The sequence below is a fragment of the Ochotona princeps genome, chromosome 33 (genome assembly GCF_030435755.1).
Source record: "Ochotona princeps isolate mOchPri1 chromosome 33, mOchPri1.hap1, whole genome shotgun sequence".
NCBI lineage: Eukaryota > Metazoa > Chordata > Mammalia > Lagomorpha > Ochotonidae > Ochotona > Ochotona princeps.
The window spans coordinates 1,361,198-1,389,184 of record NC_080864.1 but is presented as its reverse complement, the minus strand read 5'-3'; the positions used below and the strand labels follow the sequence as shown (position 1 = coordinate 1,389,184).

Sequence of the window (27,987 nt, the reverse complement as noted above, 5' to 3'; positions counted from 1 at the left end):
TCTCCCGGGGCGTGGCCTGCTGGCGTCCACCCGAGGAGGAGGCGCAGCAGGAGCAGCAGGCGGGGCCGGCGTCTGATGGCCTCGGTCCACGGCGTCAGGGAGGCGGCGCCTCGCGTGCCCGGGCGGCGGCGGCGGCCAGCTCGGGGCCATGGACGAGCCGAGCCTCCTGCGGCGCCGCGGGCTTCAGGTGAGGCCCCTGGGGGCTCCCCCACCCCGTGGACCCCTGTGGACAGGAGGGGAAACCGAGGCAGGACGAACCGGGGTCTGGCGGCTCCCCCACCCCGCGGATCCCTGTGGACAGGTGGGGAAACCGAGGCAGGGTGAGCCGGGGCTCCGGAACTGGCCTCCCCCTCCCCACCCCTTTCTCCCACAGCAGCCTCCGGCTTACCCAGAGGGTCCTGCTGGGAATCCAAGCTCTGCCTTCAGGTCCCTAACCGCGTCCCCGCCCCACAGCATCCCCTGGCCGCTCCTGCAGCGCCCGGGGCTGCCTGCATGCTACCTGTGTCAGACAAGCAAAAGTAAGGCTTCCAGAGAAAAACAAACAGCCACCTCCTCCGGGGTGGCCCACGTGAGATGCAGGGAGCCCTTGGCCACCTCTCGGTGGGCGCTGGGCTGCAGGGTTCCCCCCATACACGCTGACCCCTCTACACACACACACACACACACACACACACACACACACACACGCTGCGGCCTGGGTGTCAGCGGGTCCCCGGCAAGTGGACACTTGGCTGTGCAGCACCCCTCCTCCCCCAGGGAGGCCTTGGTCACTCGGTGCGTGGCATCTGTCCACTGGGGCTCTCCCGGCTGGTTGAGGGGCTGTGTCCCCAGCTGCAGGGGCAGGCGGATGTGAGCAGCAGAGAACCCAGTCCTGGTGCGAGTGGGGATGGGGAGGACATCCAGGCTCAGGACGTGCAGGACAGGGTCCACCCGTGATAGGTGGCTTGGGTGGGTGGCTTTGAAGTGGACCAAGGGGGCTCTGGGTGAGGAGGCATAGGAGGTGCTGGCGTCTGGACAGCCCCATGAACTAGAGGGGATACTGGGGAGCTATGTGGGCAGTGGTGGGAGGGCAGACCACCCCAACCCCTGGTCTCCAGAGTGGAGAGGAGAGCTGAGCGAAGAGGAGGGGGCAGTGGGCCTTGGCACCCTGGGGTGCTGTGGGGGGCAGGCTCTCTGCTTTGAGCCCCAGTTCCCTACCAGTCCCCCCTCACCCCCCGCAGCCTCTTAAAATAGGGAAGCCGCCTCCAGGGGAGGCGAATGGGGGCGCTGCTGACGTCAGAAGTGGGACTTGCTCCGCTGCAGGGGGGCGGTTGGTCCAACAGTCCCGAAGGGCGCATCCCACCAGTGCTCAAAGGGGGACAACGAAGGCTCCCCCCATCCCACCCCCTCCCCAATCCAGGTCTCCCCCCTCGCCCGGGCAGGGGGACAGAGCTCAGGATTTTTGAAGGTAGACAGAGCTGGCCAGCCCTCTAGACCCACCCAGCCCTGGCCTCCTCCCCTCCAGGGAGGTGCAGGGTTGAGGTGGGACAGGGAGCAAGAGGTAACAGGTGGCACGGAACTGCACCTGTGGGGTAAAAAGAGCTGGGGCTGCAAGCTGCTGCTTCGCCTTGGGGCGGGAGCGGAGTCCCTGGGTGGTGATGGGACTTTCTTCTTCAATTCAAGTTTATCCGTAGGGTGCTTGAGGAGACGTGGAAGTTTCTGGAGCAGTGGAGGAGGGGCTTCCAATCTGGGAAATGGAAAGATTTCTCTGCAGCTGCTAAGTTGGGGGGGGACAGGGAGCAGGAAGTTGAGGCTGATTTCCAAATCCCCCCAACAGCACGCGCTCTCGCTCTGCGCCTGCTTGCCGCTACGCATCGAATTTTCCAGAAGACTTTCAGAGAGGGGAGAGCCGGGGTGCCAACCAGCAGGTGCCAGGCCTGTCTAGGAGGGGTCGGGAGCACCCTAGCCAATCAGGAGGCAGGCTGCTGGGTGCGAGCCAATCAGACTTCCCCCGGCAGGAAAGGGGTGGGGGCTGCAAAGGATGCTAAAAGTGCAAGAATCAATTCATAAAGCTTGGAGGGTGGTGTGGGGGGTGGGTGGGAAAGAGCAAGGACCCCCCCCCCTCCAGCAGGGCGCTGATTGGCCAACCCAGACAGCTGGAGCAAGGGCGATTGGCTGCGGGGCAAGCGAAGGTGGGACTCGCCTGGCACCCCCTGGCCCTGTGCAGGAGCAGGTGGCAGGTGGCGGGAATTTGAGTTCAGCTGCCACAGTCTGTTACCGTTACTGTTTTGTGACTTCCCTTCCCCTCCACTTTGCAAAAGCTGCAGTTTTACTCCTCAGAGGATGCAACTTCAAAACATCAGGGTCCCCACCCCACCTAACAAAAAAAAAAAAAAGCCAGAAGGAATTTGTCTCCACAGCTAAGAAATCTCCCCTCTGTCCCCTTGAAGGCTTTGGATGTCTGGGGTGTGTGTGTGTGTGTGTGTGTGTGTGTGCTAAGACCAGGCAGAAGGCAGACGTGAAGATCAGACATATTAAACTTACAGGGAGCAGCGCCCCTCCCCGCCGATGAAGGCCCCACCCCTGGGGAACAGTCGCCTGGGAGGACGCATCCTGGGAAAGCAGATGGTGCCGCAGGAGGAGATGGGTAGATGGGGTTGGGGGGATGGCTCTGGAGGTGGTCCAGCTCCCTGCAGAACGAGTGCAAGCAGCCGGGGGCAGCTGCCTGCCTGCTACTCGGTGTCTCAGTGCCTTCTACAAGCCAGCTGTGGCTCATAAACTGAGGCTCCCCCCTCCACCCCAACAAAGCCCTGGACTGCCTCATCTCTTTCCCTCCCCAGCCCCTCCCCACGTCCCAGGAGCAACCAAGGCAGTTCCCCCAAGGAGTAGTGAGCTCCCTGTACCAGGGGTATGCAAGCAGCTAAAAGACCTGGAGCCTTGTGGGTAGCCCATCTCGAGCTCTGAAGAGTTCTAAAAGCAAGTGAGGCAGGGGTGAAGCCAGGAGCAGATGTCCCAGCCTCGCCCACCCATTCCTGCCTGTCCTGCTGGGCTTCGTCCCATCCCCAGCCCAGCCGGGTCGCTGGTCCAGCGCCTGTCAGCTTCCGGGGCTGCGGGGGACGGTGATGTCACTGGTTGCCATGGTGACCATCCCAGAGGGACGTGGGCAGCCTGGAGCCCACCAAAGTAAAAATAGTCATTTGTCCCCAACACTGCCGCCCCAATGTGTGGTCTGTGTGTGGTGGGGGTGGCTACCAATGAGGGGACATCCTGGGACCCAGGGAGAGAGGTAGGAGGGGCAGTTTGGGTCAAGGCTCAGTTTCCCAACCAGTGAAAGGCTGTATCCAGTATGGAGACGCCTCCTGACTGGGCATGTCCACATCACAAGTGTGGCCAGAGAGGGGCTGCCGTAAGAACTGGGCCCATCCTCGCCTGACGTGCAGCAGCATCCCAATATGGGAGCAGCCCTGCTTCCCACCCAGCTCCCTGCCTGTGGCCTGGGAAAGCAGTGGAGGACGGCCCACAGCCTTGGGACCCTGCGCCCGTGTGGGAGACCTGGAAGAAGCCTCTGGCTCGTGACTTTGGATTGGTTCAGCTCTGGCCATTGGGGCCACTTGAGGAGTGAAGATCTTTCTGTCTCCTTCTCTCTGTGTTTCTGCCTTTCCCATAAAAATAAATCAATTTTAAAAAGAAGAAGAGGCGGCCGAGTTCAGAGTGTCCCCAGATCTCTGAAGTATTGCTACACAGACAAGAACTTGGAGAATTAAAGAAATGCCAAAAAAAAAAAAAGTGTTCAGGCCAGTCTGGGGTCACGTGGTCTCAGGCCAGTCTGGCGTCACATGGGGCGTGTTGCCTGGTGTGCAGTGAGCATGCCCCTGCTGGTTGCAGGTCACCTAGCTGAGGCCTTATTGTAAGGATTTATTGATCTGTATCGGAAAGGCAGAGTTACAGAAGGAGGTCTTCCACCTGCTGGTTCACTCCCCAAGTGGCCACAATGGCCAGAGCTGAACCAGGCTGAAGCCAGGAGCCTCTTCCAGGTCTCCCACGCAGGTGCAGGGTCCCAAGGCTTTGTGCCGTCCGCCACTGCTTTCCCAGGCCACAGGCAGGGAGCTGGGTGGGAAGTGGAGCAGCCGGGACAGGAACCAGAGCCTGTATGGGATCCTGGTGCATGTCAGGTGAGGATTTTGCGCCAGGCCCCCAAAATAAATCTTTTTTACAAAAGGGATCGGTGTGTAGCCACTTTGGGCACCCCTTCTTCGTGAAGGTAAATGGTCTCAAAGGGTGGCAGATGGGGAGGGAGGGGGATGGGGGACGGGGTGGGGGCCTGGAAGAAGGGGAGGGGCTGGAGTCTGGAGCTGAGGGAGAGCCGTTGGGGGCTGGAGAGGATCAGGAGTAGGGGCCAAGGTCCTAAATGAGGCAAGGGGTGGGCAGGGGGCCTGGCAGGGGTGGGGCAGGTGGTAGGGGGCCTGGCAGGGGTGGGGCAGGGGAGGGGGGCCTGGCAGGGGTGGGGCAGGGGAAGGGGGCCTGGCAGGGGAAGGGGGCCTGGCAGGGGTGGGGCAGGTGGTAGGGGGCCTGGCAGGGGTGGGGCAGGGGGAGGGGGGCCTGGCAGGGGTGGGGCAGGTGGTAGGGGGCCTGGCAGGGGTGGGGCAGGGGAGGGGGGCCTGGCAGGGGTGGGGCAGGGGAAGGGGGCCTGGCAGGGGAAGGGGGCCTGGCAGGGGTGGGGCAGGGGAAGGGGGCCTGGCAGGGGAAGGGGGCCTGGCAGGGGTGGGGCAGGGGAAGGGGGCCTGGTACGGGAAGAGGGCAGGGGAAGGGGGCAGGAGAAGGGGGTCGGGGATACCTGCCAATGAACCCCGATCTCATCTCATTTCAGAAAGAGCTGAGCCTGCCACGCCGCGGCCGTGGGTAAGTTCCCGCAGGTGTGGAGAGAGGGCGTGGCCTCTGGTCCTGGGCAGCCAATGAACTGCGACCTGACGGAGCTCCTCCCTCTGCTGTCCCCGCCTGGGGGGTGTACCCCTCTCTTAGTTGGGTAGGGGGTGTGCTCAGGAAGAACTTGGGGTGCCAGCAGCTGGCCCTGGGTCGCCCAGGCGGCTTGAATACTCTCCGGGATGGGGAGCTCACTCCTTTTGTAAAATCGTGTTCTTGGGGAGCTTGGTGTTTAGGAGAGTCCTAGAAGGAGAAAGTGGTGGCCTTGGCCACTTGGGGGGACTTCTCGGGGGAGGTTACCGTGCTGGACACAGGTTCAAGGGCAACGCGGGGAGGGGGGTGGCATGAGCTGGCGTGGTGATCATGGGCTCTGTGCGCCCTGAGTGAGCGAGAGCTGGGGGACTGGGGGCGCCCCAAGTCCAGGGCCGGATGTGGGGGCGCTGGCTGGACGGGGCGTGGCCTAAGGGGCAGAGTCTGGGACAGCTGGGAACCGGGCCCACGAGGCAGCCGCGCAGTCCCCGGCTGTGTCCCCCACCCCCGCTGCGGGCAGCCAGGAGGACCCAGCCAAAGTCCTGGGCCGCGGGGCTGAGCCCTGGGGGTTGTCCACGCCCTGCCCCCTTGGCCACGTCCGCCTCCGGGGTACGGGGAGGGACACGGACTAAGCGCCGAGACCGTGGGGTCTGTGCACCTGTCACGGGGTGGGAGGGATGCGTGGAACTGTGTCCAGCAGGGCCTGGGTGCGCAGCGCGGGGATGCGCGGGGATGCGCGGGCGGAAACCCGCAGCGCCGAGAGGGGGTGGGATGACTGCGGCCGTGCAGGTCCTGGCGAGGGCGCGGTCCAGATGGGGCAATCGCGGTCCCCCTTCCTCTGGGGACGACCCAGGCAGGGTTCCTCTCCCCGGCGAACCGACCCCTCCTCCCTCCCGCCTGGCTAGGCCTGCGCGCAGATGCCGGTCCCGAGCCCCGCCCCGCGGCCGGGGAAGGCCGGCCTCCCGTGCGCCCCGCGGCTCGCCGGCCCCCCACCAGCCAGGCGCGCGCAGTCCGTCCGTCCTGCGTCCAGTCGCGCCATCCCCGGGGGACGTGGAGCAAGGGGCGGGTGTCGGGATGAAATCCCGCAGGGATAAGCTGCGTATCCCCGCCCTGACCCTCGAGTGAGTGCTGCGCGGGGCGGCGGGGAGGGAGGGCCGAGGAGGACAGGGATACCCAAAGCCTTCCCCACCTGCGCCTCGGCTCTAGGCACCGGCCGCCGCCTGCAGGGAGCCCTCTGGGGTTGTCAGCAGGGAAGCAGGGCGGAGGTGGTGGTGGTGAGCCCAGCGTTGGTCCAGGCCTCAGACAGGGGCGGCCGGCTCTGTCTTTGCAGTTTGTCCCCCAGCACCCAGAGCCCTTCCCTGCTCAGCCCCTGTAGCCCATGCAGCCCTTGTAACCCCTCAGCGGGCCTGCTCCCCTGGAGGTAAGTGACAGCTGCCTGGGTGGCGGGGTGCTGGGAAGGTGGGGCTGGCTGGCCCCTGCGCCCCTCCCAGCTGCTCGCCACTGTCCCCCGCTGCAGGCGTGTCTACTTGGAGCTCAGTCTACCCTCCTAATAATAGTTTTGGGGGCTCCACCAGGGGCGGGTGGGGGGGGTGTGGAGGGAGAGGGGAGAAGGAATTTTAGTTCTTTACATTTTTTTCGTCCGGGGCCCAAGACCAGACAGGTGCAAGTTGAGGGTGGGACCACTGCCCGGGGGCAGATGTAGGGTTCTCAGGCGACCCCCTGGCCGCCTGGGCTGGCACTTCAGGACACTGAAGGCACACCCCCAGCTGGGTGTCCCCCGTGGGAACCCTGGTGTGTGTGTGTCTAGGGGAGGAGCCTGGTGGCATGAGTGCCCCAGGACACAAGCCCCTTTCTACTTCCAGCTGGCTGGAAGCCAGGGGGTCACTGCTGCCTCTGGCATTAGGAATCTGTAGAGGGGGCACCTTGGAGCTGCCCGCTACTAGGGGAAGACCTCAGACACCCTTGTGAGCTGATGGTGTGGTTTAGGGAGAGGCAGCATTGGGCGGGGAAGGATACCTTGAATTCAATGGCCTATCAGTTGTTCACACTGGAGTATAAATGAGCCGCTCTCACAGGGAGAAAGAAGTTTTTAACAGAAATGCCTTCGTTGATTTATTGCAGGGAGACAGGTACCTGCTGGGCGCGGAGGCGCTCACCCAGCTGTCCTGAGGGTGCTGGTGTCTAACTCCAGCAGGCAGGCAGGGAACAACTGATTAAATCAAAGGAACAAAGGTGGAGTTCGTCCATCAGTTCACCCAGCTGGGACTGGGCCAGGCTGACCCAGGAGCCAGGGTGACAGGGACCCAGGCCCTTGGGCCACGCCCTGCTACCTTCCCAGGGCACGCATGGGGGCAGCAAGCCCAGGCCCGCCCCGATGTGGGATGCATGTGGCTTGAACTGGCGTCCTGCGGCTAGGCGAAGCCCCCAGGCCACGACCACAACTTTACAGGTTCCCAGACAGAGCTCTTGGGGATACCCTAGTATTGGGGGGGTCCCCTGGGGAAGGCAGGAGGGCGTGGCAGAGTGACTCAGAGGCTGCAGGATGGCGCAGCTGCCAGCAGGGAGCAGCAGAGCCCAGAGCCTCAGGCCAGGCAAGGCCACAGGAGGACATGCTGCCCTGCCAGCTGTCCAGCTGTGGGCCCCGGGGATGGGGGCAACACGTGTGTCCCTGCAGCCCCATCCACCCCCTGATCCCCGCCTGTCACCATTCAACTGGGCCGGTCCCCAGAACGCCAACTCCACAGCCTTAAAAATAAAAGATTTTTAAAATTTATATTGGAAAAGTAGATTTACAGAGGGAAGGAGAGACAGAGAGGAAGATCTTCCATCCACTGGTTCACTCTCCTGATGGCTATAATGGTCAGAGCTGAGTTGATCTGAAGCCAGGAGCCAGGAGCCTCTCCCGGGTCTCCCATGCAGGTACAGGTCCCAAGGCTTTGGGCCATCCTCCACTGCTTTCCCAGGCCACAGGCAGGGAGCTGGATGGGAAGTGGAGCAGCCGGGATTAGAACCGGCACCTAGCCTATATGGGATGCTGGTGCATGTCAGGCGAGGATGGGCCACTAGGTCATCGCACCAGGCCTAAATTTTGTTTTGATTATTGTTTACATAGTAGAGAGGGTTACACACCCATGTGGCCTCTGATTAGGACAGTGTCAGGTATGAAAGAAACTAGGTGGAACACATTTTTCAAACTTTTAAAAACTTTTCCTGTGTCCGCAGGGGAGGAGGGGGAGGGGTGTCCCGCCTGGCTGCATCATCGCTGAGGATGGGGCACGGCCCTGTGATGACGCCTTAGAGACCCCATGTGGGGAGGAGTGTGCCGAGGGGGTGCTGGAGTGGTTTTGATAGTTCTGAGACACTGTCGGTTTCGTTGCTCCAGGGTTGAGGAAATCTTTCCAAGGTCTGCTGGCTGACCAGGCCCATCTTAGCGCGTCCACAGGCCCGGGAGCGTGCTGCAAAGCCTGGCCAGGAGAGTGGTCCAAGCCTTCCTGCTCTCCCTCCTCTGAGAGGCCGTTGGCGTCCCCTGCTGGCCTGGATGCGCAGGCTGTCATGTCCCCTGCTGGCATCTGGACATGCTGTCCACCACACAGGCATCAGGAATTGAGGCGGCCCAGTCCCGATACATGCTCGCCAAGGTCGGACCACACAGCCTCTGATTTTCAGGGACCCTGCCAGCCCTGGATGCTACACATGTGCCAGGGGAAGTAGTAGCCCTACTTGGCATGGTCTGCCCTCAGTTCTGGTGCTTGCACACGCTAGTGAGGGCTGTACCTGGCCCCACTGGGCCTTCTCCTGGCTCCAGACCCCCTGCGTGTCCTCTAGCCTGACCTGGCTCATCACCGCTCCCAACTCTCTATGTAGACCAGCAGGTGCTGCAATCCCACAGTTCTCCTATAGACTCTGGCCCCAGATCTGGTTCTCCCACCTTCTGGTGCGTCCTGTGGCCCAACGTGATGTGGTCCACCCCCTGCTCTCATACTTGCAAGCAGCTGCTACTGTAGGCTAACCTAGCCAGCCCAGCCCCACACCTCTAGCTTCTGCAAATACCAGCGGGCGGTAGGAGATGTTATTCAGCCCAGCCCAGGTTTCCCCCGTGGGAGGTGCCGTGGCCTGACCCGGACATGCCCTCCAGTTCCCCCGTCTAAACCACTCCATCTCAGCTCCCTTGCCGACCTGCAGGTGCAGTGGCCCCGGCTGTTGAAGACCCCAGAAGTCATTCCCCTCTCCCCCCGTCGAACATGCTCTCAGCCGCCCCCACTCCAACACGCCCCCAGACCCCCTTCCCCAGACAATCTGCAGGCCCCCAGCCTCGGGGCCGGGGTGGTGAGTCGTGGCCTGGAGTTTCCAGCCTTCCCCACTTATCTTACAAATAAAAAGGAAAGAAGTGGTGGCGACCCGCTTGCTGAGGGCACCTGAGCCAGGTCGGACCCAGTGCCCGGGACATGGGCACCATCGCCACAAGGTGACCGAGTCCTGGCTGCTGGGTGGCCAGTGTGCCCTTAGGCGCCAGGCTCTGCCTACTGGCCGCCCAGTGGCGAGCTCTAGGGTTTTTAGGGTGTGTAACTGCTGCTTAGGGACACCCATGGATAAGGCCAGTGTGAGTGCCATTGAGGGGTGAACCCTGTGTCATTCCTAGCGATGGGTCACGGAACTTGCTTACAAGCCCTGGGACTGAGATCTGAGGGTTTGGAGGGGAAAGTACCTAAATTCTATTTGGGCCAGACTAATTCACCAGCCCACATGGGAATCCTGAGATGGGCTGCTAGCGTAGAGCATCCCTGACTGCCACACATCAGTCCACATGAAAGCTATGGCTGGGCGCCCGTCTGGCAGGGCTGGGTACCAGTACCTGACTGAGTGGCAGAATGGGGGATGGCTCACACTTGGCAGGATCAGGACACAAACCAACACACGAAAAAACCAGATCCGGGGGTAGATTCTCTGGGGGGAGTGTGGGCCCAAGTCCTGTTGGTTAGCTCCCAAGTTGGGGTGGTGATGGGCTGAGCTGAGTCGATCTGGAGCCAGGAGCCGTGGGGTAGTGAGTCATCCTCCACTGCTTTCCCAGGACACAGGCAGGGAGCTGAGTACGCTCCAGCGTCTATATGGGATCCCAGCACATCCAAAGCAAGGGTTTATTTAAATTTTTTAAAATTTCATTTTTGGGGCCTGACGGCGTGGCCTACTGAATAAAGTTCTTGCCTTGAATGCAACAGCATTCCATATGAGTGCCGGTTCTAATCCCGGCGGCTCCACTTCCCATCCAGTTTCCTGCTTGTGGCCTGGGAAAGCAGTCAAGGACAGTCCAAAGATTTGGGACCACATGGGAGACCTGGAAGAGGTTCCAGGTTCCCGGCTTCGGATCGGCACAGCACTGGCCGTTTCACTCACTTGGGGAGTGAATCATCGGAGGGAAGATCTTCCTGTCTCTCCTCCTCTCTGTATATCTGACTTTGTAATAAAAATAAATAAATCTTTTAAAAATATTTCATTTTTGATAAGATTGACATAGTGGATCAGGGTGGGAAGGGTTGAGGACTAGGGGAAGGCGGGTGAGACCATTGTTTCCACGGTGTCTCTTGCTTTACTTTTTAAAAAAGAGTTAATCTGTTTTTTTTAAAAAAAGATTTATTTATTTTTATTGCAAAGTCAGATATACAGAGAGGAGGAGAGACAGAGAGGAAGATCTTCCATCCATTGATTCACGCCCCAAGTGGCCACAATGGCTGGTGTTGCGCCGATCCGAAGCCAGGATCCCAGAGTTTCGTCTGGGTGCAGGGTCCCAAGGCTTTGGGCCGTCCTCCACTGCTTTCCCAGGCCACAGGAAGGGAGCTGGATGGGAAGCAGGGCCGCCGGGATTAGAACCTGCGCCAATATGGAATGCTGTTGCATTCAAGGCAAGAACTTTAGCCACATTTTTTTTTCTTCTGTATCTGGGGGTAGAGTGGAAGTAAGGGGAGAAGCTGCCCCCAGCCTCCCAACTGCCCCAGTACCCGGGGATGGGGAACGCCCCGATGTCATCCAGGGTTGGTACAGCATTTTCCGAGGGTTCTCGGCAGGCGGTTCCGATAGTTCTGAAATACTGTTGATATCGCTGCTTTAAGGATGCAGAAATTCTTCCAAGGTCTATAGGCCAGCCCCGCTTCCCATCCAGCTCCCTGCCTGTGGCCTGGGGAAGCAGCAAAGGTCGGTCTAAAGCCTTGGGACCCTGCACCCGCATGGGAGACCCGGAGGACTCTCCTGGCTCCTGGCTTCAGCCTGGGCCATGGTGGCCAGCTAAGGAGTGAACGACAGGGTGCCAGATTTTAACTTGTAACTTTGCAAAGAATTCAATAAATCTCATCTTCCACCCAGAGGGCTTCCTGGAGGAGGAGGAAGAGGAGGGTCACCCGCCCTGGGGTGGGCGAGCAGGTGTGGAGCGGGTGGAGACCTGATAGGCTCCGGGTGGGTGTCTCTGGGTGCTGAAAGGCTTAGCCGGGCGAGCCCAGGGCGGGGAGGGAAAAAAAGAAAAACACCCCAAATCCCTAAACAGAGGAAAATGGGTTTTCCGCCTCACCTGCACCTGCGACCAGCGCCCCGCCCATCCGCCCGCAGCCCTAGCGACGCTCCGCCCCTCGCTCCGCCGCGCTCGCCCCGCCCCGGCGCCATGGCAACGCTCCGCCCCCGCCGCCCGGCGCCATGGCAACGCCCCGCCCCCGCGCTCGCCCCGCCCCCGCGCTCTCCGGGCGGGTTTCCCGGGGCGCGCGCAGGCGCGGGCGCGCGCTTCCTCCTGGTCCGGCGTTCGCGGTGCCCCCCCGCCCCCTCGGGGGTCTTCTCCACCGCGGGGTGACCCCAGCAGCCCCTTCCCCAGCTCGCAGGGCGGGGAGGGCCGCGGCATGTCGGATCCCAGCTACTGGACGGCGGTGGCGGCTCCGGGCCATCGCAGCCGCCTGGCCAAGGGTGCCCTGCTGCAGCGCTCCAAGAGGTACCGTGGGAGGCGACCCCTGGCGCGGGGTGCTGGGTGCTGGGGGCCGGGGGCGGCCCCGCGGGGCTCCGGCCGGAGCCGGGATTCGAACCCTGCGTCGCCCATCCCGGCGGCCCGCGCTCAGTCCAGCGGAAACGGGGGCGGGTGTGGATGGCACGGGCCGGAGTGTTGTGGGTGGGGGGAGCCGGGGCTGTGGGCGTCTCCATTCCCCTCTTCCGAGAATGGGGTGGGGAGCCTCCTGGCGCCCCGGTTGGCGGACCCCCAAGTCAACCTCTTGCTTGGCTGTGGGACCCCAGGCCGCGTCGTGCGCTCCCTGTGTGCGCGGCCGCTGGCTGCTCGGGGTGGGGGGCGTCTGGGTAGGTGCTGGGGCGAGCGTGGCTGGAATGTGGAGTGCTGAGCCCGGGGGACCCCCATGCTTTGCCCGGCTGGGCCAGCCTGGAGCCCCCCCAGTGCCCAAGCTGACCCCAGATGGAGGGAGGGCCACCTCCCCAGGGGCGCAGGAGCAAACGGTGGGCAGGATAGTGCCGGGGTGGGGGGGACAGGGGGCAACCCCGGTGCGTTCCCTACCCCTCCTGGGGAGCTGCAGTGAGGCGGGGGGCCAGGAGGGTAAGCGGCCCCTCGGGACGGCGGGGCGGGTGGGCTGGGAGAGCCAGCAGGAAGTGTTGTGCAGGGTTTGTGGCTTTCGCTTTTGCTTCACTCAAACCCCGGGGGCTGGTTGATTGAGGCGTGTGGCGTGGCCTCAGTTTTTCAGTCTGCAGAACGGGCGCATCTGGCCCCGTCCGCCTCTGGGGCTCGGGGCACTTGCTCTGTGCCCCCACATCCCTCCCCCCACCACCTCTACCACTGCCTCTCCTGGGAATCCTTGTGCACCCGCCCAAGTGAGGTGCATCATGGGAGTCCCCAGCAGTCCGAGTTCCCCATGGGGGAACTGAGGGTCCCCAGCAGCAGCACAGCAGCCCTCCCTCCTCCTCCTGGTGTGCCTGTGTGACCCCTGTCTGCCCCCTGGACCCCCATCCCCTGTTGCAGGATGGGAGGGCTGGGCCTTCCTCTTCACCCCAGTCTGTAGCCGCTGAGCTGCGTTGGTGGCTGGGGGGTGTGTGGGCCGCTGCACTCTCTGGGGAGCTGAGCGGTTGCTGGGCGACTGTGCTCCGGGGGAGGGAGGGAGGGTTGGAGTGGCAGGGGTGGCGCTCCCTGATTCCCTTTGCCAAGGTGGTGGGGGCAGGGCAAAGAGGGTCCCCCCCACCCTGGCTGAGGCCAGGGCCCCTGGGTGGGGTGGGGGAGCTGAGAGCCTGGGAGGGTCATGTGTTCACGTGCAGTGTCCGAGGGTTACAGGCCTGGTCGCTGAGTGCCATCTGGGTGTGGGGGACCACCCCTCGTTGGAAGGGATGTGAGGCTGCAGGGGCCTGGGGTGCAAGTGGAATGCAGGTGGAAGGATATGGTGGGGTGTCAGGCACAGAGGGGAGGGCAATCCTGGTGTCCCCCTGGCAGTGGTGAGGCCTGGCTCGACTGATCTTGAATGCTGAGCTGCAGGTGGCATGGGAAAAGGGGTCATGCTCACTTCCTGTCCTGCTCCCCAAGCCTAGTAGGCTGGGCAAGTGGGTCTTCTGACCTCAGTTGACCCCCCACTGCACCTCCACGTCTCCCCCTCTCCTCCCCCTACCCCCCCACAGCTGCCGCAGTGGGAGCCGCAAGAGCCTGGCAGTGGGGACCCCCTCGCCTACGCTTTCCCGGCCCCTGTCGCCACTCTCTGTCCCCACGGGTGAGTGCGGGCAGGCGGGTGGACAGGCAGGTGCCAGGACTTGGGCCTCCCCCCTCACTGACTCAGTTTACCCCCCGCCTGCTCCTCAGCAGGCAGCAGCCCCCTAGACAGTCCCCGGAACTTCTCGGCTGCCGCTGCCAACTTCCCCTTCTCCCGGAGGTGAGTGGCTCCCCTGGGGCTGGGGCTGCAGGGAGGGGTCGGGTGGCATGGGCAGCATGGGCGAGAGCCGGGGCTGGGGGCAGGAGCTGCCTCCTCATCCACCTGTCCCCCCCACCCCACCCGGCCCCTGCCCTGCTGCGGACACTGCCTCTGGTACCCCCCCACACACGGACGCCTGTAGCCACATCCCCCTGGCCGACAGGTAACGCCTTCAGGGGGAGGGGAGAAGGGAAGCCCTGCCCACTCCCAGCATCCTCCCTTCCTATCAACACCTATGGGACGCCTGCTGTATACATGCCTTGGACTTGACCAGGAACGGGGAGGCTACGGCCCAGAGGGGACAGACACCCACCCCATACCCAGACAGGGCTCCCTGGCAGGCTCGGATAGCCACCCATGCCTCAGGGGCCCAAGGATGTCTGTCCATCCATCCGTCCATCTGTGTCTCCTCTTCCAGAGCGGACGGCAGAAGATGGTCTCTCGCCTCCCTCCCGTCTTCCGGCTATGGGACCAACACGCCCAGCTCCACCGTCTCGGTATGCAGATCGAGACGGGTGTTGGGTGGGGGAACCGGCTGTTGGGTGTATGTTTTCTTCCAAACTGTCTTCACTTAGTCAACCTGCAAACATCCTGGCTGTTTCTGCCCCCACTGTCCCCTTTTCTATCCCTTATTCTAGGCAACATGGGGACCCTGAAGAAAATGCAGGCGGGTCCCCAGTGAAGGACCCCTCCAGCTCAGAGTGCAGCTGGAGGCCGAGATAGGGGGCTCACCAAGAGAAGCAACCCCAGGGAGGGCTTCCTGAAGGCGAGGGCATAGCATATGGGGTTTTGAGGGATGTATAGGAGCCGAGCTTGTTGAAGGCTGGCAGCAGGCAACCTGGGGAACAGAGGGGGGTGCTACAGGGGTCTGGGCTGTGGTGCTGGCTGCCTGCCCATGACCCTATGGCCCTGCCCGTCTGCTTCCTCCTCCTCCTTTCCTCTCACAGTCCAGCTCGTCCTCCCGGGAGCGGCTGCACCAGCTTCCGTTCCAGCCAACGGCGGACGAGCTGCGTTTCCTTTCCAAGCACTTCCGCAGCTCGGAGAGCGTGGTGGACGAGGAGGGCGGCCGCTCACCACGCCTGCGCCCCCGCTCCCGCAGCCTGAGGTGGGCCGGGGGCCGTCCCTTCCCCGGCTCCACCGCCACCCCATACCCCACAGCCCCGGGCCCCACCCTCACGACGCCTGTCATTGTCGCCTTCCAGCCCGGGACGCGCCACGGGGACCTTCGACAATGAGATTGTCATGATGAACCACGTGTACCGCGAACGCTTCCCCAAGGTGGGCAGGGCTGACCCCGCTCCCTGGGACCCCCCCAGGCTGGGCAAGGAGGCCGGAGCTCCGCCCAGGTCTCCCCCATGAGGGTGGACGGCAGGGACCCCCAGCCCCTGGAGCACACGCACCTTCTGCCAGCTGGAACTGGGATGCAGGTGGTCGGGCGGGTATCCCCGGGAGGGGCAGCTGGGCCACCCCGACCCCCACCGCCCGGCCCTGACTCTCCCTGGCCCCTCTCCGTGCCTCCCCACACCAGGCCACGGCGCAGATGGAGGGCCGCCTGCGCGAGTTCCTGGCAGCCTGGGCACCCGGTGCCCGCCTGGGCCTAGCCGACGGCGTCCTGGGCTTCATCCACCACCAGATCATGGAGCTGGCACGTGACTGCCTGGCCAAGTCGGGCGAGGCCCTGGTCACCTCGCGCTACTTCCTGGAGATGCAGGACAAGCTGGAACGCCTGCTGCAGGATGTGCGTGGGAGATGCGGGTCAGGGGCGGGGCCTCCCTGGCACGGGGGCGGGGTTACATCTGACAGACCCCGCCCTCCGCCCCCAGGCCCATGAGCGCTCCGACAGCGAGGAGGTGGGCTTCATTATCCAGCTGGTCCGCAAGTTACTCATCATCATCTCCCGACCCGCGCGGCTGCTGGAGTGCTTGGTGAGTCCGCTTCCAGCTTCCAGCCGGCCCTGTTGGGATTCCCACGCGATTTTCCACTGGTGCAGGGCTGGGAAGGGGGTTCCAGGGGTTCCCCCCCCCAGGGGGCAGGAAAGTGTCCTGTGGCTGTGCTCTGCGCAGAAGCCCTGGGGTACAGCTGATCCCCAAGCAACCAGCTTCCCACCCCCCCAACCTGCCCTGCGTTCACCCCCAGGAATTCGACCCGGAGGAGTTTTACCACTTGCTGGAGGCGGCCGAGGGCCAGGCTCGGGAGGGGCAGGGGATCAAAACGGATCTGCCACAGTACATCATTGAGCAGCTGGGCCTCACCAAGGACCCCCTGGAAGGTAAGCCTCCCAGGGTGGGGGTGGCACACTCAAGGCCTCGGGGCGCACACCAGGCTTGCTCGGACCCCCAAGGCACAAATTTGAATTGAGATGCGAGGCGAGCTCAGCGGCACTCACTTCCCATGTCAGGTGGCCGGTTTGAATCCCGGCTGCCCCATTTCTGCTAAGTGCCTTGCAGGGTGGGTGGCAGGATGGGGCGTGCCATGGCTCAACAAGCTAATCCTTCACCTTCAAGCACCAGCATCCTGTGTGGGTGCCGGTTCGAGTCCCGGCTGCTCCACTTCCCATCCAGCTTCCTGCTGATGTGCCTGGGAAAGCAACAGAGGACGGCTCCAGTGCTTGGGGCCCTGTCACCCATGTGGGAGACCCAGAAGAAGCTTCTGGCTCCTGATTTTGGCTGGACCCTGAGCTCACTTCCTCCAAGGGCCTGTAACAGCCAGAGCTGGGCTGGGCAGGAACCAGGAGCTCCTTCCGGGTGTCCCATGCAGGGCCCCAGGCACTGGAGAGTTCACATGTTGCCTCCTGGGATATGTATGAGCAGGGATCTGGGTGGAAAGTGGAGCTGGGATTTGAACCCAGGCTCTGGGCCCCGACACCTGCCCCCATGGAAAGCAGCAGAACCCCAAGCCGAGGATGCCCATGGCCGTGGCACGTGGGGCCGGCCGTTGTGGGCAGTGGAGGCAGCAGACAGTGGCAGCAGCTTCTCTTCCACCATTCAGCGCTCAGGCGGGGCCGCCCGGAGTGCCCAGGGCCCAGGACCCCATGTCCCAGGCCCAGGCTGGCCACGTGGCCATGGGACACTGGCCCCATTGTCCCCATCGTGGCTCCTGCCCCCGGACTGCCCACTAGAGGCGCCGAGGCCCTGGGGGCTCCCTGGCTGCCAGCCCGCATCCCATTCCAGCTAAGCCATCGCAAGCGGGGGGGCTGCCTGTTGGTTCTTCTAGAAGGTTCCTTAGCCTCTCTGAGTTGAACCCAGGAACTGGTTAGGTACCTGCCTGGGCCCCAGCCTGGGGTGGGCCATGGAAGCTTCTGGAAGCTGCTGGGCATTGGAGGGGCAAGGCTGGGGGACAGGGCAGGTGAGCTCTTCCCTCACCCTGTAGAGTTTGTGCCGCTGTGTCACCTGGATGACGAAGGACAGCCGCCAGCCCCTGAGTCCCCAGAGGTGAGTGGCTGACCCTGCGGAGAGCTGGGGTGGATGGGGGAGCTCCACTTTCCAGGGTAGACCAGGAGGGCACAGAGTGAGGAGTGCTCAACATTCGCCTATGACTTTGGGGGAGACACTACCAGCAAGTGGTAATGTCAGGCTGGGCAACGCTAGAGGGACACTGGGGAGGTGGGTTTTGAAGAATGTGTAGGAGTTTTCAGGAAGGAAAGCATGATTTGAATCCAAATTCAGAAACCTGGAAGCTGGCTTGAGAATCTGGGAGAAGTTGTTTGGGCTTGGGATAAGGGATTGGGGGTGGGACAGGTAGAGCAGGCAGGGCAGGGCAGGGTCCTAAATGCTCTCCCCCCTCCCTCCCTGCCCCCAGAACCGGGCCCTGGTTGGCCCGTCACGGAGGAAGCCATGTGAGAGTGACTTTGAGACCATCAAACTTATCAGCAACGGCGCCTATGGGTGAGTCCCCTCTGCCGTGGACCCATTTCTCAGATGTCCACAGGATGGCTGAGGCCCAGGCTCACACATGCAGGCCAGGAGACAGGGACAGCTCTGTGGGGCAGAAAGCTGCCCCATTCAGGGGTGTGAGGGGTAGGACCCCAGAAGAAGGTGCGCGCCAGGTGAAAGGCCCCAGATTGGGTTCTGGGCTGGGGTTGGCTGGGAGGCCCTACCCCTGGAGATGGGAGTGTTGGAGAAGGAGGGTGCCGTTTAGTTGGGCAGAGAGGTGGGTCTGGGAGTGGGCGGGGTTTATCTGGATGCCCAGCTCCTGGGGCACTGGTGGGCGTGGCCTCCAGCCCGAGCCCCGCCCCTCCTCCTGCAGCGCCGTGTACCTGGTGCGGCACCGGGAGACCCGGCAGCGGTTCGCCATCAAGAAGATCAACAAGCAGAACCTGATCCTGCGGAACCAGATCCAGCAGGTATTCGTGGAGCGCGACATCCTGACCTTCGCCGAGAACCCCTTCGTGGTCGGCATGTTCTGCTCCTTCGAGACGCGCCGCCACCTCTGCATGGTCATGGAGTACGTGGAAGGTAGGCTCAGGGGGCGTTAAGCACCAGCTGCATACAGGGAGGGAGGCCGCTCTGCCGACCCCAGGGCTGATGGCGATGGGGGACAGACGCTGTGTGGGCACGGTGCACCCCTCTGCAGGGCGGTGTGCAGCCTGAGCCTGTCTGTCCCACTGCCCCCAGGCGGCGACTGCGCCACACTCCTCAAGCACATGGGCCCACTCCCGGTGGACATGGCCCGCATGTACTTCGCCGAAACAGTGCTGGCGCTGGAGTACTTGCACAACTATGGCGTCGTGCACCGCGACCTCAAGCCAGACAAGTGAGCCCTGGGGGCGGGGCTATGCATGTGGTGGGCAGGGCTTGGCTGTGGGGCGGGGCAGAACAGGTGAGCAGATTGACCAGGGTGGCGCCTGGGATACAGCCTGCATCCCTGCTCCCCTGAACTCTCCCTAGAGGGGAGAAGGGTTAGGGTGAGGAAAAATAACTGCTGAACACCTGCTGTATACAGACGACTGTGCATTTAGTAGGCGTCTGCTGTATGAGGGTTTCTTGCACAATGGCCAGAGCTGGGCCGTATGGCTCGAGTGTTTGGGGAACTGCCACCCGCGTGGGACACCCAGATGGAGCTCCTGCCTTAGGCTTTGGCGTTTGGGGTGTAGTCCAGTTCTCTCTGCTGCCACAGTAATAAGAAGGTGTGACGAGGGCTTAGACACTTGCACACAGCAGTTTTTCATACTCGTGTGTCCTGTGGACTTTGGGGGGATGGCCCCAACAGGCGTGTGGTAGCCACACCAGAGGCACACAGCAGGTGCCTAGACACGACTGCTTGATGTGTCCCGTGATCTGAGGCCCCCGGGCTGTCTGTGTGGTGGGTGCAGCGGCGTGCCCAGGACATCGACGCATGTACCCCTTAGGCACAGCGCCCTGTACATCCCAGGCTCTGGAAGGGGGAGGCATGGTCAGGCCTGCAGAAGCCGCCCCCAGCCTGAGGGGGCTGCCGCCCATTGTCACCTCTCTGCCCCCACAGCCTGCTTATCACCTCCCTGGGCCACATCAAGCTGACCGACTTTGGCCTGTCCAAGATTGGGCTGATGAGCATGGCTACCAACCTCTACGAGGGCCACATTGAGAAGGACGCGCGGGAGTTTGTGGACAAGCAGGTGGGTGCGCGGTAGACCCCAGGAGACTCGGTCGTGATAAATGCGAGATGATTGTAGAGCTGTCTCCCGTGGCCCGCCCTCCCCGCCACACCCTGGAATGAGGGAGGCAGCCTCAGTTTCCCCATGGCCTATGGCACAGGTGTGCGGGACGCCCGAGTACATTGCGCCCGAGGTCATCTTCCGCCAGGGCTACGGCAAGCCGGTGGACTGGTGGGCCATGGGCATCATTCTCTATGAGTTCCTGGTGGGCTGTGTGCCCTTCTTCGGAGACACCCCCGAGGAGCTGTTTGGCCAGGTGGTCAGCGGTACGTGCCTGTTCGGGCCAGGGGCTGGGGTGTGGCTTAAGAGGAGGGCAAGGCTGTGGGCATGGTGGGGGTGTGGCTGGTGGGCAGGGTGACTGATTTAGATCAGGGTACATATAGGAGCTGTAGAACCAGATGGGGTCGGTGGGGTGGAGCTCTGGGCAGAGGCTCAGCCAGGACAAAAATGGGCAGGCGGGACCAGCCTGGGGTGCTTGGATGGGAGTGATGGGAGGGGGCAGAGGGAAGAGAGACTGTTTCAGCTGTTTACTTTCCCAAATGCCCCCAACCGCCATGACTGGGCATGGCCAAAACCTGGAGCCTGGAGTTCCATCCAGGCCTCCCGTGTCACTGCAGGTGCCCATCAGCAGGGAGCTGGATAGGAGGCGGAGCTGGGATGGTGCCCCAGGCCTTCCGATGTGGGGTGTGGGAGTGCCAACCAGTGGTTTCCCAGCCCGCTAACCCCCTCGTGCTGCTCTGCCCGCCCTCAGATGAGATCATGTGGCCTGAAGGAGATGATGCCCTCCCTGCCGATGCCCAGGACCTCATCACCAGGCTGCTACGCCAGAGCCCGATGGACCGCCTGGGCACCGGTGAGGCTGGTTGGGTGGGCGCTTACCCTGGGGGTGGGCATGGGGTCACGGAGGAGGAGCCAGGCCTGCCGCCCCAACTCAGGCCACCCCTGTTTCGGGGGTGTGCATCCTGGAGGGGCAGAGAGGTGGTGGGTGCTGCGGGGCAGTGGTCCACAGCCCTGAGTGTGGTGCGTCTGCAGGGGGCACCCATGAGGTCAAGCAGCACGCCTTCTTCTGGGGCCTGGACTGGGCCGGCCTCCTGCGGCACAAGGCCGAGTTCGTGCCACAGCTGGAGGCTGAAGATGATACCAGCTACTTCGACAGTAAGTGGGGCGGGGCCAGGGTGTGGGTGTGGCCAGAGGCAGGGCTGCCCTGCAGGTGGGTGTGGCCATGCCAGGGTGTGCCCTGGCAAGAGGCTGGGCTTTTCTGAAGGAGGTTTGGAAGCAGCACTGCCCTGGCACCTGCAGCACTCCTGACCTGACCCCAGCCAGGGCACCTCCTTGGAATTCAGCAGGGGAAACCAAGGCACCGAACCTAGCAGCTGCTAGCTACGGTACCCTCCAGGGAAGCTGGCTGTGTCCCACACACGGGGCCTTGTCCTGCACACAGGCCCAGTGTTAGCAGAGCAGGAGTTGGCTAGGGAGTTGGATGTTCTGTCCCTCTCCCCACACCGTTCAGTCCCCAGCTCAGGGTTCCAGTCAGGCTGGCTTCAGGGCCCCATCCGGAGGTCCTGTGGCCACAGCGCCAGCCCCGCAGCCGCCTCTGGCACACACACCTGCTCGCCCTTGCAGCGCGCTCGGAGCGGTACCGCCACCTGGGCTCCGAGGACGACGAGACCAACGATGAGGAGTCGTCCGCTGACATCCCGCAGTTCTCCTCCTGCTCCCACCGCTTCAGCAAGGTGGGCCTCTTTGCGGGAAAGCCCGAGTGAGGGGAGGAAGAGAGCGAGCTCCAATGTGTTGGCTCAGCCTCCAGATGCTCACAACGGGTGTAGGGTAAAGCCAGGGGCTCCATCCGGGGCTTCCACACGGGATGCTGGCGCCTCAGGCAATGGCTAATAAGAATAATGAAAACTCGCTCTAGAGATGGGTGTGTGCCCTGATGGTGAGGACCCCTGGGTCCCACAGGAGAGGGCTCGGGTGGATGCCCCAGCTCCCTGTAGGCGCACACCCTGGGAGGCAGCGGGTGGCAGCTCGAAGACTCGGGCCCCTGCCACCCGCATGGGAGACATGAACAGTCTCCAGCTATGGCTGCCACCTTCCTCCTAACATCTCCCCTCCCGGGCAGCCCCACCCCAGCCCCACCCAGCCTCCATGGCTCCATCTTTGCAATGGGCTCCTGTTTCCAGCCCCTGTGGCTTGTGGCAGCTGTTGGGATCCCCTGCCAGGGTCACCATGGCTGCTGTTTCCCGTCCCCTCCTAGGTTTACAGCAGCTCTGAGTTCCTGGCTGTGCAGACCGCATCCACCTTTGCCGAGAGGAGTTTCAGCGAGGACCGGGAGGAAGGCTGGGAGCGGGCGGGCGAGGGGGACGGCAGCCGCCGCCTGGGCGCTGACACGCGGTAAGTGGGGGGGGCGGGTGTATGCTGAAGGGCCGCCCCGTCGGTCTTGGCCTAACCCTTGACCCGTAGGGTGACCGCACACCCCCCACCCTTTCTCCCCGTCCCCCGCAGCCTGCGGTCCTGGACTTCGTCAGGTTCTTCCTCTCACTCGTCCTTGTGCCAGCCCGAGCGGGGCCCTAGCCCATGCCAGCTAAGCACCATCGGCCCAGACACTATGCCTAAGTTTGCCTTCTCATCCGAAGATGAGGGGGCCTGCCCAGCGCCCGGCGACACCACAAAGCCTGTCTTCGTGCTGGGCGAGCCAGACCCCCAGCCGCCACCACCGCCAGCCACACCAGTCACACCCAAGCCGCCAGGGCTTTCTGGTAGGTGGGGAGCTGAGGGGCTGTTTGAAATGGGCTTCTGAGGGTGAGTAGGAGTTCTGTGAAGCTAACCAAGGTGGTGTGCTGATGTTTGTAAAGATTTATCTATTTATTTGAGAGGCAGAGTTCAGAGAGAGAGAGCTTCCATCCACCGGTTCACTCTCCAAATAGCCATAATGGCCAGAGCTGAGCCGACCTGAAGCCAGGAGCCAGGAGCCTCTCCTGGGTCTCCCACGCGAGTGCATTGTCCCAAGGCTTTGGGCCGTCCTCCACTGCTTTCCCAGGCCACAGGCAGGGAGCTGGATGGGAAGTGGAGCAGCTGGGACTCGAATAGGAGCTCACAGTGGGAATTCCTAATCAAGGTTTTAACACAAAGAGCAGGGCCCCAGGGTGTGAACAGAGACCTGGAGGCTGGCACGGGTACCAGAAAGACATGTGGGGGCCAGGCTGTCCTTCTCATCTCCCCCAGCTGACGCAGCCGCCCTCAGCCGTGCCCGCCTACGGAGCAACAGTACAGGCACCCGACACTCCACCCCAAGGCCCCCAGACGCTGGCCGGGGCCGCCGCCTCGGGGGACCCAGAGACGCTGACAAGGCCAAGGCCACCAGCGGAGGCAGCAGCGGCCGTGTGCCCAAGTCAGCCTCCGTGTCTGCCCTGTCGCTCATCATTACTGCAGGTGACCTGCGCCTGGGGGAGGGATGTGCTGGGGAGCACCTGCACCTGGAGGAGAGATGCCCTGGGGTGGACCCTCGCACTAATAACCCGTACCCCTTCTTTCCAACGCGCCCTGCAGACGATGGCAGCGGTGGACCCCTCATGAGCCCCCTGTCCCCACGCTCGCTCTCCTCCAACCCGTCTTCCCGAGACTCATCGCCCAGCCGGGACCCATCACCCGTGTGCGGCAGCCTGCGGCCGCCCATCGTCATCCACAGCTCGGGCAAGAAGTACGGCTTCAGCCTGCGCGCCATCCGCGTCTACATGGGCGACAGCGACGTATACGCCGTGCATCACGTGGTCTGGGTGCGTCCGCGGGGCTGGACACCCCGGGCAGGTGGCCTGGAGGGAGGGTCGAGCTCTCTGACACCCCGTCTCTATGTGCTGTCCCTGCCCCAGAGCGTGGAGGACGGAAGCCCGGCGCAGGAGGCGGGCCTGCGCGCCGGGGACCTCATCACCCACGTCAATGGCGAGTCGGTGCTGGGCCTGGTGCACAGGGACGTGGTGGAATTGCTGCTCAAGGTGCGCGCCCCTCCACGCTCGCCAGCCCTGGGTCCGCCTGGGTCTTCTGACCTGCGCGTGGCCTCCCCGGCTGACCCAGGGGTTCCCCAGGGTGGAGTGCATCTTGGGGGTGCAACGGATGGACAGGTGTGGGTGGGCGTGTCTTGGACCCAGTGAGTGACAGGCTGTGGGGTAGGGGCTGATGGATGGATGGGTGGAAGACATGGGGAGAGCTGGGTGCGTGCCCAGACATCGGGGCCGCCGGCCTGGTGGACCCCCGACCTCCGACCCCTGACCCTCCCTTCCTCCCTCCTTCCCCCAGAGCGGCAACAAGATATCCCTGAGGACCACGGCGCTGGAGAACACGTCCATCAAGGTGGGCCCCGCCCGCAAGAACGTGACCAAGGACCGCATGGCGCGGAGGAGCAAGCGCAGCCGCCGGCGGGAGACGCACGACAGGTGCGGGGCCAGGGAGGGAGTGCGCGTGCGCGGGCGGCTCACTGATCGGGGCGGGGCTTGCAGTAGGTGGGCGGGGCTCAGAGCGCTGGCGGGGCGGGGTTTGCTGTTGGTGGGCGGGGCTTGTGTCTTGTGGGAGGGGCTTACCACGGGTGGGCGGGGTTTGTCGCCACGTGGGCGGGGCTCTGGAGCCCTGAGGTTTCTCTTCCCCAGGAGAAAGTCGCTTTTTAAGAAGATCTCAAAGCAGTCCTCCGTGCTGCACACAAGCCGCAGCTTCTCCTCCGGCCTCCACCACTCGCTGTCCTCCAGCGAGAGCCTTCCCGGCTCCCCGACCCACAGCCTCTCCCCCAGCCCCACCACCCCCTGCCGCAGCCCTGCCCCTGAGGCCCCTGCAGGTAGTGCACCCCACGCCCGCCCTGCTGCCTGTGGGAGTTCCAGGAATCCGTTTGGGCCAGGCAGGTGGCTGCGAGGCCAAAGAAAGGAGGGGGACCCTAAGGTGCTGCTGCGGAAGGTGTATGAGAGGGGAGGATGACCTAGCTGGTGACCTAGCTCAACCTGCAACCTGAGCCCCCCTGGGTTAGTGTAAGGCTCGAGAAGGGAGACGAGAGACAGGCTGGGACAGGCTGGAAGAGAAGGCATGGCTGTTGGGGCATTGATGGATAAGCAGGAGTTCACACAAGGGCCATTAGTAGGTGAGTTTGGGAGAATGGGGGGGACGTGGAGGCCGGTCACCCTGACCCAAGACCCTTATTGTCATCCCCAGATACCGCATCCCCCCCCAGCGGATCCCCAAACTCCAGCAGCCCCGCTTCTCCAGCCACCGGCCACACCCGGCCCAGCTCCCTGCATGGCCTGGCTGCCAAGCTGGGGCCACCCCGCCACAAGACGGGCCGCCGCAAGTCCACAAGCAGTATCCCACCCTCCCCGCTGGCCTGCCCGCCCGTGCCTGCACCCCCACCCCGCTCACCCTCACCCCTGCCCGGGCACCCACTGGCACCTGCACGTTCCCCTCGCCTTCTGCGCCGGGGCCAGTCGGCAGACAAGCTGGGCTCAGGCGAGCGGCTGGATGGCGAGACAGGACGGCGTGGCAGCTGCCGGGGCCCTGACGCCGCCTCCGAGCTGGTTATAATGCGTCGGCTGCACCTGTCGGAGCGGCGGGATTCCTTCAAGAAGCAGGAGGCTGTGCAGGAAGTGAGCTTTGACGAGCCCCAGGAGGAAGGCAGCACGCCCTCGCCGGCCTCGGTGCCGCAGATAGCAGTGGAAGGTGCCGAGGCCGGCCCAGGAGACCTTCTTGGACCTGCTGCTGGGGGAGACTGGTAGTCCCACCGCCCTGGCCTCCAAGGAGTGCCTGGCTTTTTATCTTGTTACATTTGTGTGCAACATTGTTTCCATGAGGTCACATACAGTGGGCCTCTGGCACCTGCCTCCAGTGGCAAGAGCCTTCTAGGATAGGGAGGGACAGGTGTCAGGGGACAAGGGCAGTGTTGTAAATAGCTGCTCCCGCGCCCCCTACCCCATGACTAATTTATTACTTTTTATAAGCAATAGCCAGACGGGGCGTCGCTGTGGCCCTGGTGGAGGCGGGTCATGGCATAGCCTCGTGTGTGTGTGTGTGTGTGTGTGTGTCTGACCTGAACTCAGCCTGGAGCAGGACAGAGACGCCCCAGGCCTTTGCCCCCTCAGCATGCCTTGGCCTTTGCAACGGGTACGTCCAGGCCAGCACAGCCTGCAGGAGCAGGTGTGGGCGAGGCACCCATGCTGGGTGTGTGTGTGGGTGTGAGTGTGTGTGTGAGGGTGCAGGCTTCCACCCTGGACAAGCTGGTTTTCCCCCGCTGTGATGTATCTGTGACATCTCCCATGTTGCCACAGCAGGTGTCCCAGCTGCCTCCCCTCCTCTCTGGGGTCACAGTTCAAGCCCCGTGTGTACGGCTCCCAGGGGAAGTGGCTTTTCCCACTTTGTGCCTCTAGTGTCTTCGTGTTTACAAAACTATTTATTATGATGAAGCACCTCTTGTGTGCCAAGCGCTTTTCTGTGCGGCTTCTCCCCATGGCTCAACCAGCCTCGAGCAGGTGGGAAGCTGGCTCCGTCGCTGGCTTGGGGACCAAGTCATGTTGCACGTCCAGCGAGATGGGGTGGCCACGGCCCTGCCCCCTTGAGAACGGGGTCTCGGGGCGGGGAGGGCACCCCGGCAGCACAGAGGTTAGGGTCTCAGCTGCAGGTGGCCCCACTTACTTGTCGAGCGTGTTTGCCCAGCCACCCCAGCCCAGGCTGCCTGGTGCTGGAGGCTTAGACCAAGGCTCTGTGCATGATTTGCCACCCCCTTTACCATCCTGGAGCTGGCAGTGAATAAAAGCCACCTTTACAAAAAAAAAAGGGGGGGTCTAATGTCTGAGTTTGTTGGTGGGCACGGGGTAAAAAATACTTGGGTCAAAGGCACCCAAAGTGGGTTTTGAGGAGTTCATCACACTCCCCGTGCTCCCCTTTCTTCATCCAGAGCGCTCCATTGGGCAAGTGTCTTTTCTTCCCCGTTTTCATGGGCTGTGCCATTTGCCCACCCAGAGGTTCCCCTGCCCGAGCGCGTTCGGGTGTTTCCGGAGCTCTTCGGGCCTCGTCGCGCTGGCCACGCCCCCAGCTCCCGCAACCGGCTCCAGCTAGTTCCGGAAGCCAGCATTCCCATCCGGCCTCCCGGAGGCCACGTTCTCCGGAGGCCGGGCCCGAAGCCGTTCGGCTCTTTCCGGAAGTCCTCGGCTGGAGCCCCGCCAGCCGGCCAGTCCCGCGGGAGTACGTTCGGCCATTTCCGGAAAGATTCGGCCGCGTCCCGTACCCCCCACCCTCCAGAGCGGCCCGCTCGGCTTCGGTTCGCCCGAACGCGCTCGGCTGTTTCCGCCGTGGGGAGGGGGTGGGGGCGGGCCCCAGGCAGTTCGGAACCGCGGCGGCGGCGGACGCGGGGATCCCGCGGGCTGCACTCGGCGGGACGGCGGCCGGGAGCCGGTGAGTCCCCTCGGGCTGGGCTGGTGCACCCCCCGGAGGACGGGCTGGGGTGTCGGACGGGTGGGGGGCGGCCTGGCGGCTCCCCCTCGCCCCCCACACCGAAGGCCAGCTCCGGGGGTCCCCGAGGGAGCGAAGGGGAGGCCTGGGTCGGCGAGGAGGGACTGCAGGGCGGCCTTGTTCGGAGTGGGGGCGCCCAGGCCTCGTGTGGGGGTGCAGAAGGGGCCGGGAGTGGGGTGGGAGGCGGGCGTGGAGCCCCTCCCCATGCAGCTCGCTGCCCCCACCCCCACCCGCAGCCCGCCTGTGGCCATTGCTAAAGCAAACCACTGCACCCCGGTCGCCAGGAGGGTGGCCAGGCCGCCCCCAAACCTTCCTAGGCCTCAGTGTACCCCACCTGTGAGAGTATCCATGCCATCAAGGCCCAGACGAGCTGGGGTCCCCTAGCTGCCTCCCCCTGCAGCTGAGGTGCTCGCATGGACACCCTGTCCTTTGGTGGCCATCCCAGGACGCCCGCAGTCGCCTCGCTGTCCTACGCTGGGACTGGGGTCTCCACCTGCACCCCGCCCTGTGGGGTGCACGCTGGACGCCTGCAGAACCCCCCTCCCCGCCCGGCCTTGCTGGAGCTGGCGCCTTGTCTAACTACTGGCCCGACCCCCTCCCTCCCTGCGCACACCTGGGTGGTGTCCCCACAGGGCCATGTGACCATGACGGATCTGGGCTTGCAGCCGCGTCTTCCCGGGCCCCTCCTGCCCCCAGCCTCCCGCAGGAACAGTGCTGGCTGTTAGCACACACCCATTGCACAGATGCAGGAAGCTGAGGGCCTCCACTTGAGGAACGAACTCCAAGGGAGTGCGGTTATGGGGGTGCGAGGGGGTGCCAGCCTGGGTAACCCTGCCCTGTCCTTCCCCACTTCTCCATACAGGTTAGCGTCCCCGGCCGAGCATGGTGGCCGTTCGCGCCCTCGGCCCCCTTTCCCCGTGCCGCCTGGAGTACGCCAGCCTCGGGTGCCCGTGGCCCCCGGTGGAAGGAAGTGATCGCCCGTAGCGCCCCGGGGAAGCGAGCCCCGGGGAAGCGAGCCCCGGGGAAGCGAGC

General features: G+C 63.6%; 1 protein-coding gene across 4 annotated transcripts; it reads left to right on the top strand.

Moving 5' to 3' along the window:
• The first annotated feature begins 64 nt into the window (after positions 1 to 64).
• Positions 65 to 25,494, top strand: MAST3 (microtubule associated serine/threonine kinase 3). Of its 4 annotated transcripts, none has more exons than XM_058657884.1 (27): positions 65 to 187; positions 4,847 to 4,878; positions 13,564 to 13,652; positions 13,745 to 13,811; positions 14,269 to 14,347; positions 14,798 to 14,955; positions 15,053 to 15,128; positions 15,379 to 15,588; positions 15,674 to 15,775; positions 15,987 to 16,119; positions 17,220 to 17,281; positions 17,649 to 17,734; positions 18,096 to 18,304; positions 18,464 to 18,602; positions 19,311 to 19,443; positions 19,583 to 19,748; positions 20,234 to 20,335; positions 20,515 to 20,637; positions 21,106 to 21,215; positions 21,737 to 21,873; positions 21,985 to 22,238; positions 22,705 to 22,911; positions 23,029 to 23,255; positions 23,349 to 23,471; positions 23,773 to 23,909; positions 24,120 to 24,301; positions 24,670 to 25,494. In XM_058657884.1, the coding sequence occupies exons 1-27, from the start codon at positions 149 to 151 to the stop codon at positions 25,224 to 25,226; spliced, it is 3,939 nt and encodes a 1,312-aa protein (XP_058513867.1). In that variant the 5' UTR covers positions 65 to 148; the 3' UTR covers positions 25,227 to 25,494. The 4 variants fall into 4 exon arrangements, with proteins under 4 accessions (XP_058513867.1, XP_058513866.1, XP_058513865.1 ...); XM_058657883.1 differs by having other exon boundaries at positions 13,742 to 13,811; XM_058657882.1 differs by lacking the exons at positions 65 to 187; positions 4,847 to 4,878 and adding an exon at positions 11,635 to 11,893.
• Positions 25,495 to 27,987: the final 2,493 nt, after the last annotated feature.

What these genes read in the sequence shown, in the direction of transcription:
- MAST3 (XM_058657881.1), top strand. Translation starts at nt 11,805, where the DNA reads ATGTCGGATCCCAGCTACTGGACGGCGGTGGCGGCTCCGGGCCATCGC. An exon ending in AACTTCCCCTTCTCCCGGAG is followed by an intron (nt 13,812 to 14,268) that starts GTGAGTGGCTCC and finishes CTCCTCTTCCAG; the next exon opens with AGCGGACGGCAGAAGATGGT. An exon ending in CGGCGGGAGACGCACGACAG is followed by an intron (nt 23,910 to 24,119) that starts GTGCGGGGCCAG and finishes TCTCTTCCCCAG; the next exon opens with GAGAAAGTCGCTTTTTAAGA.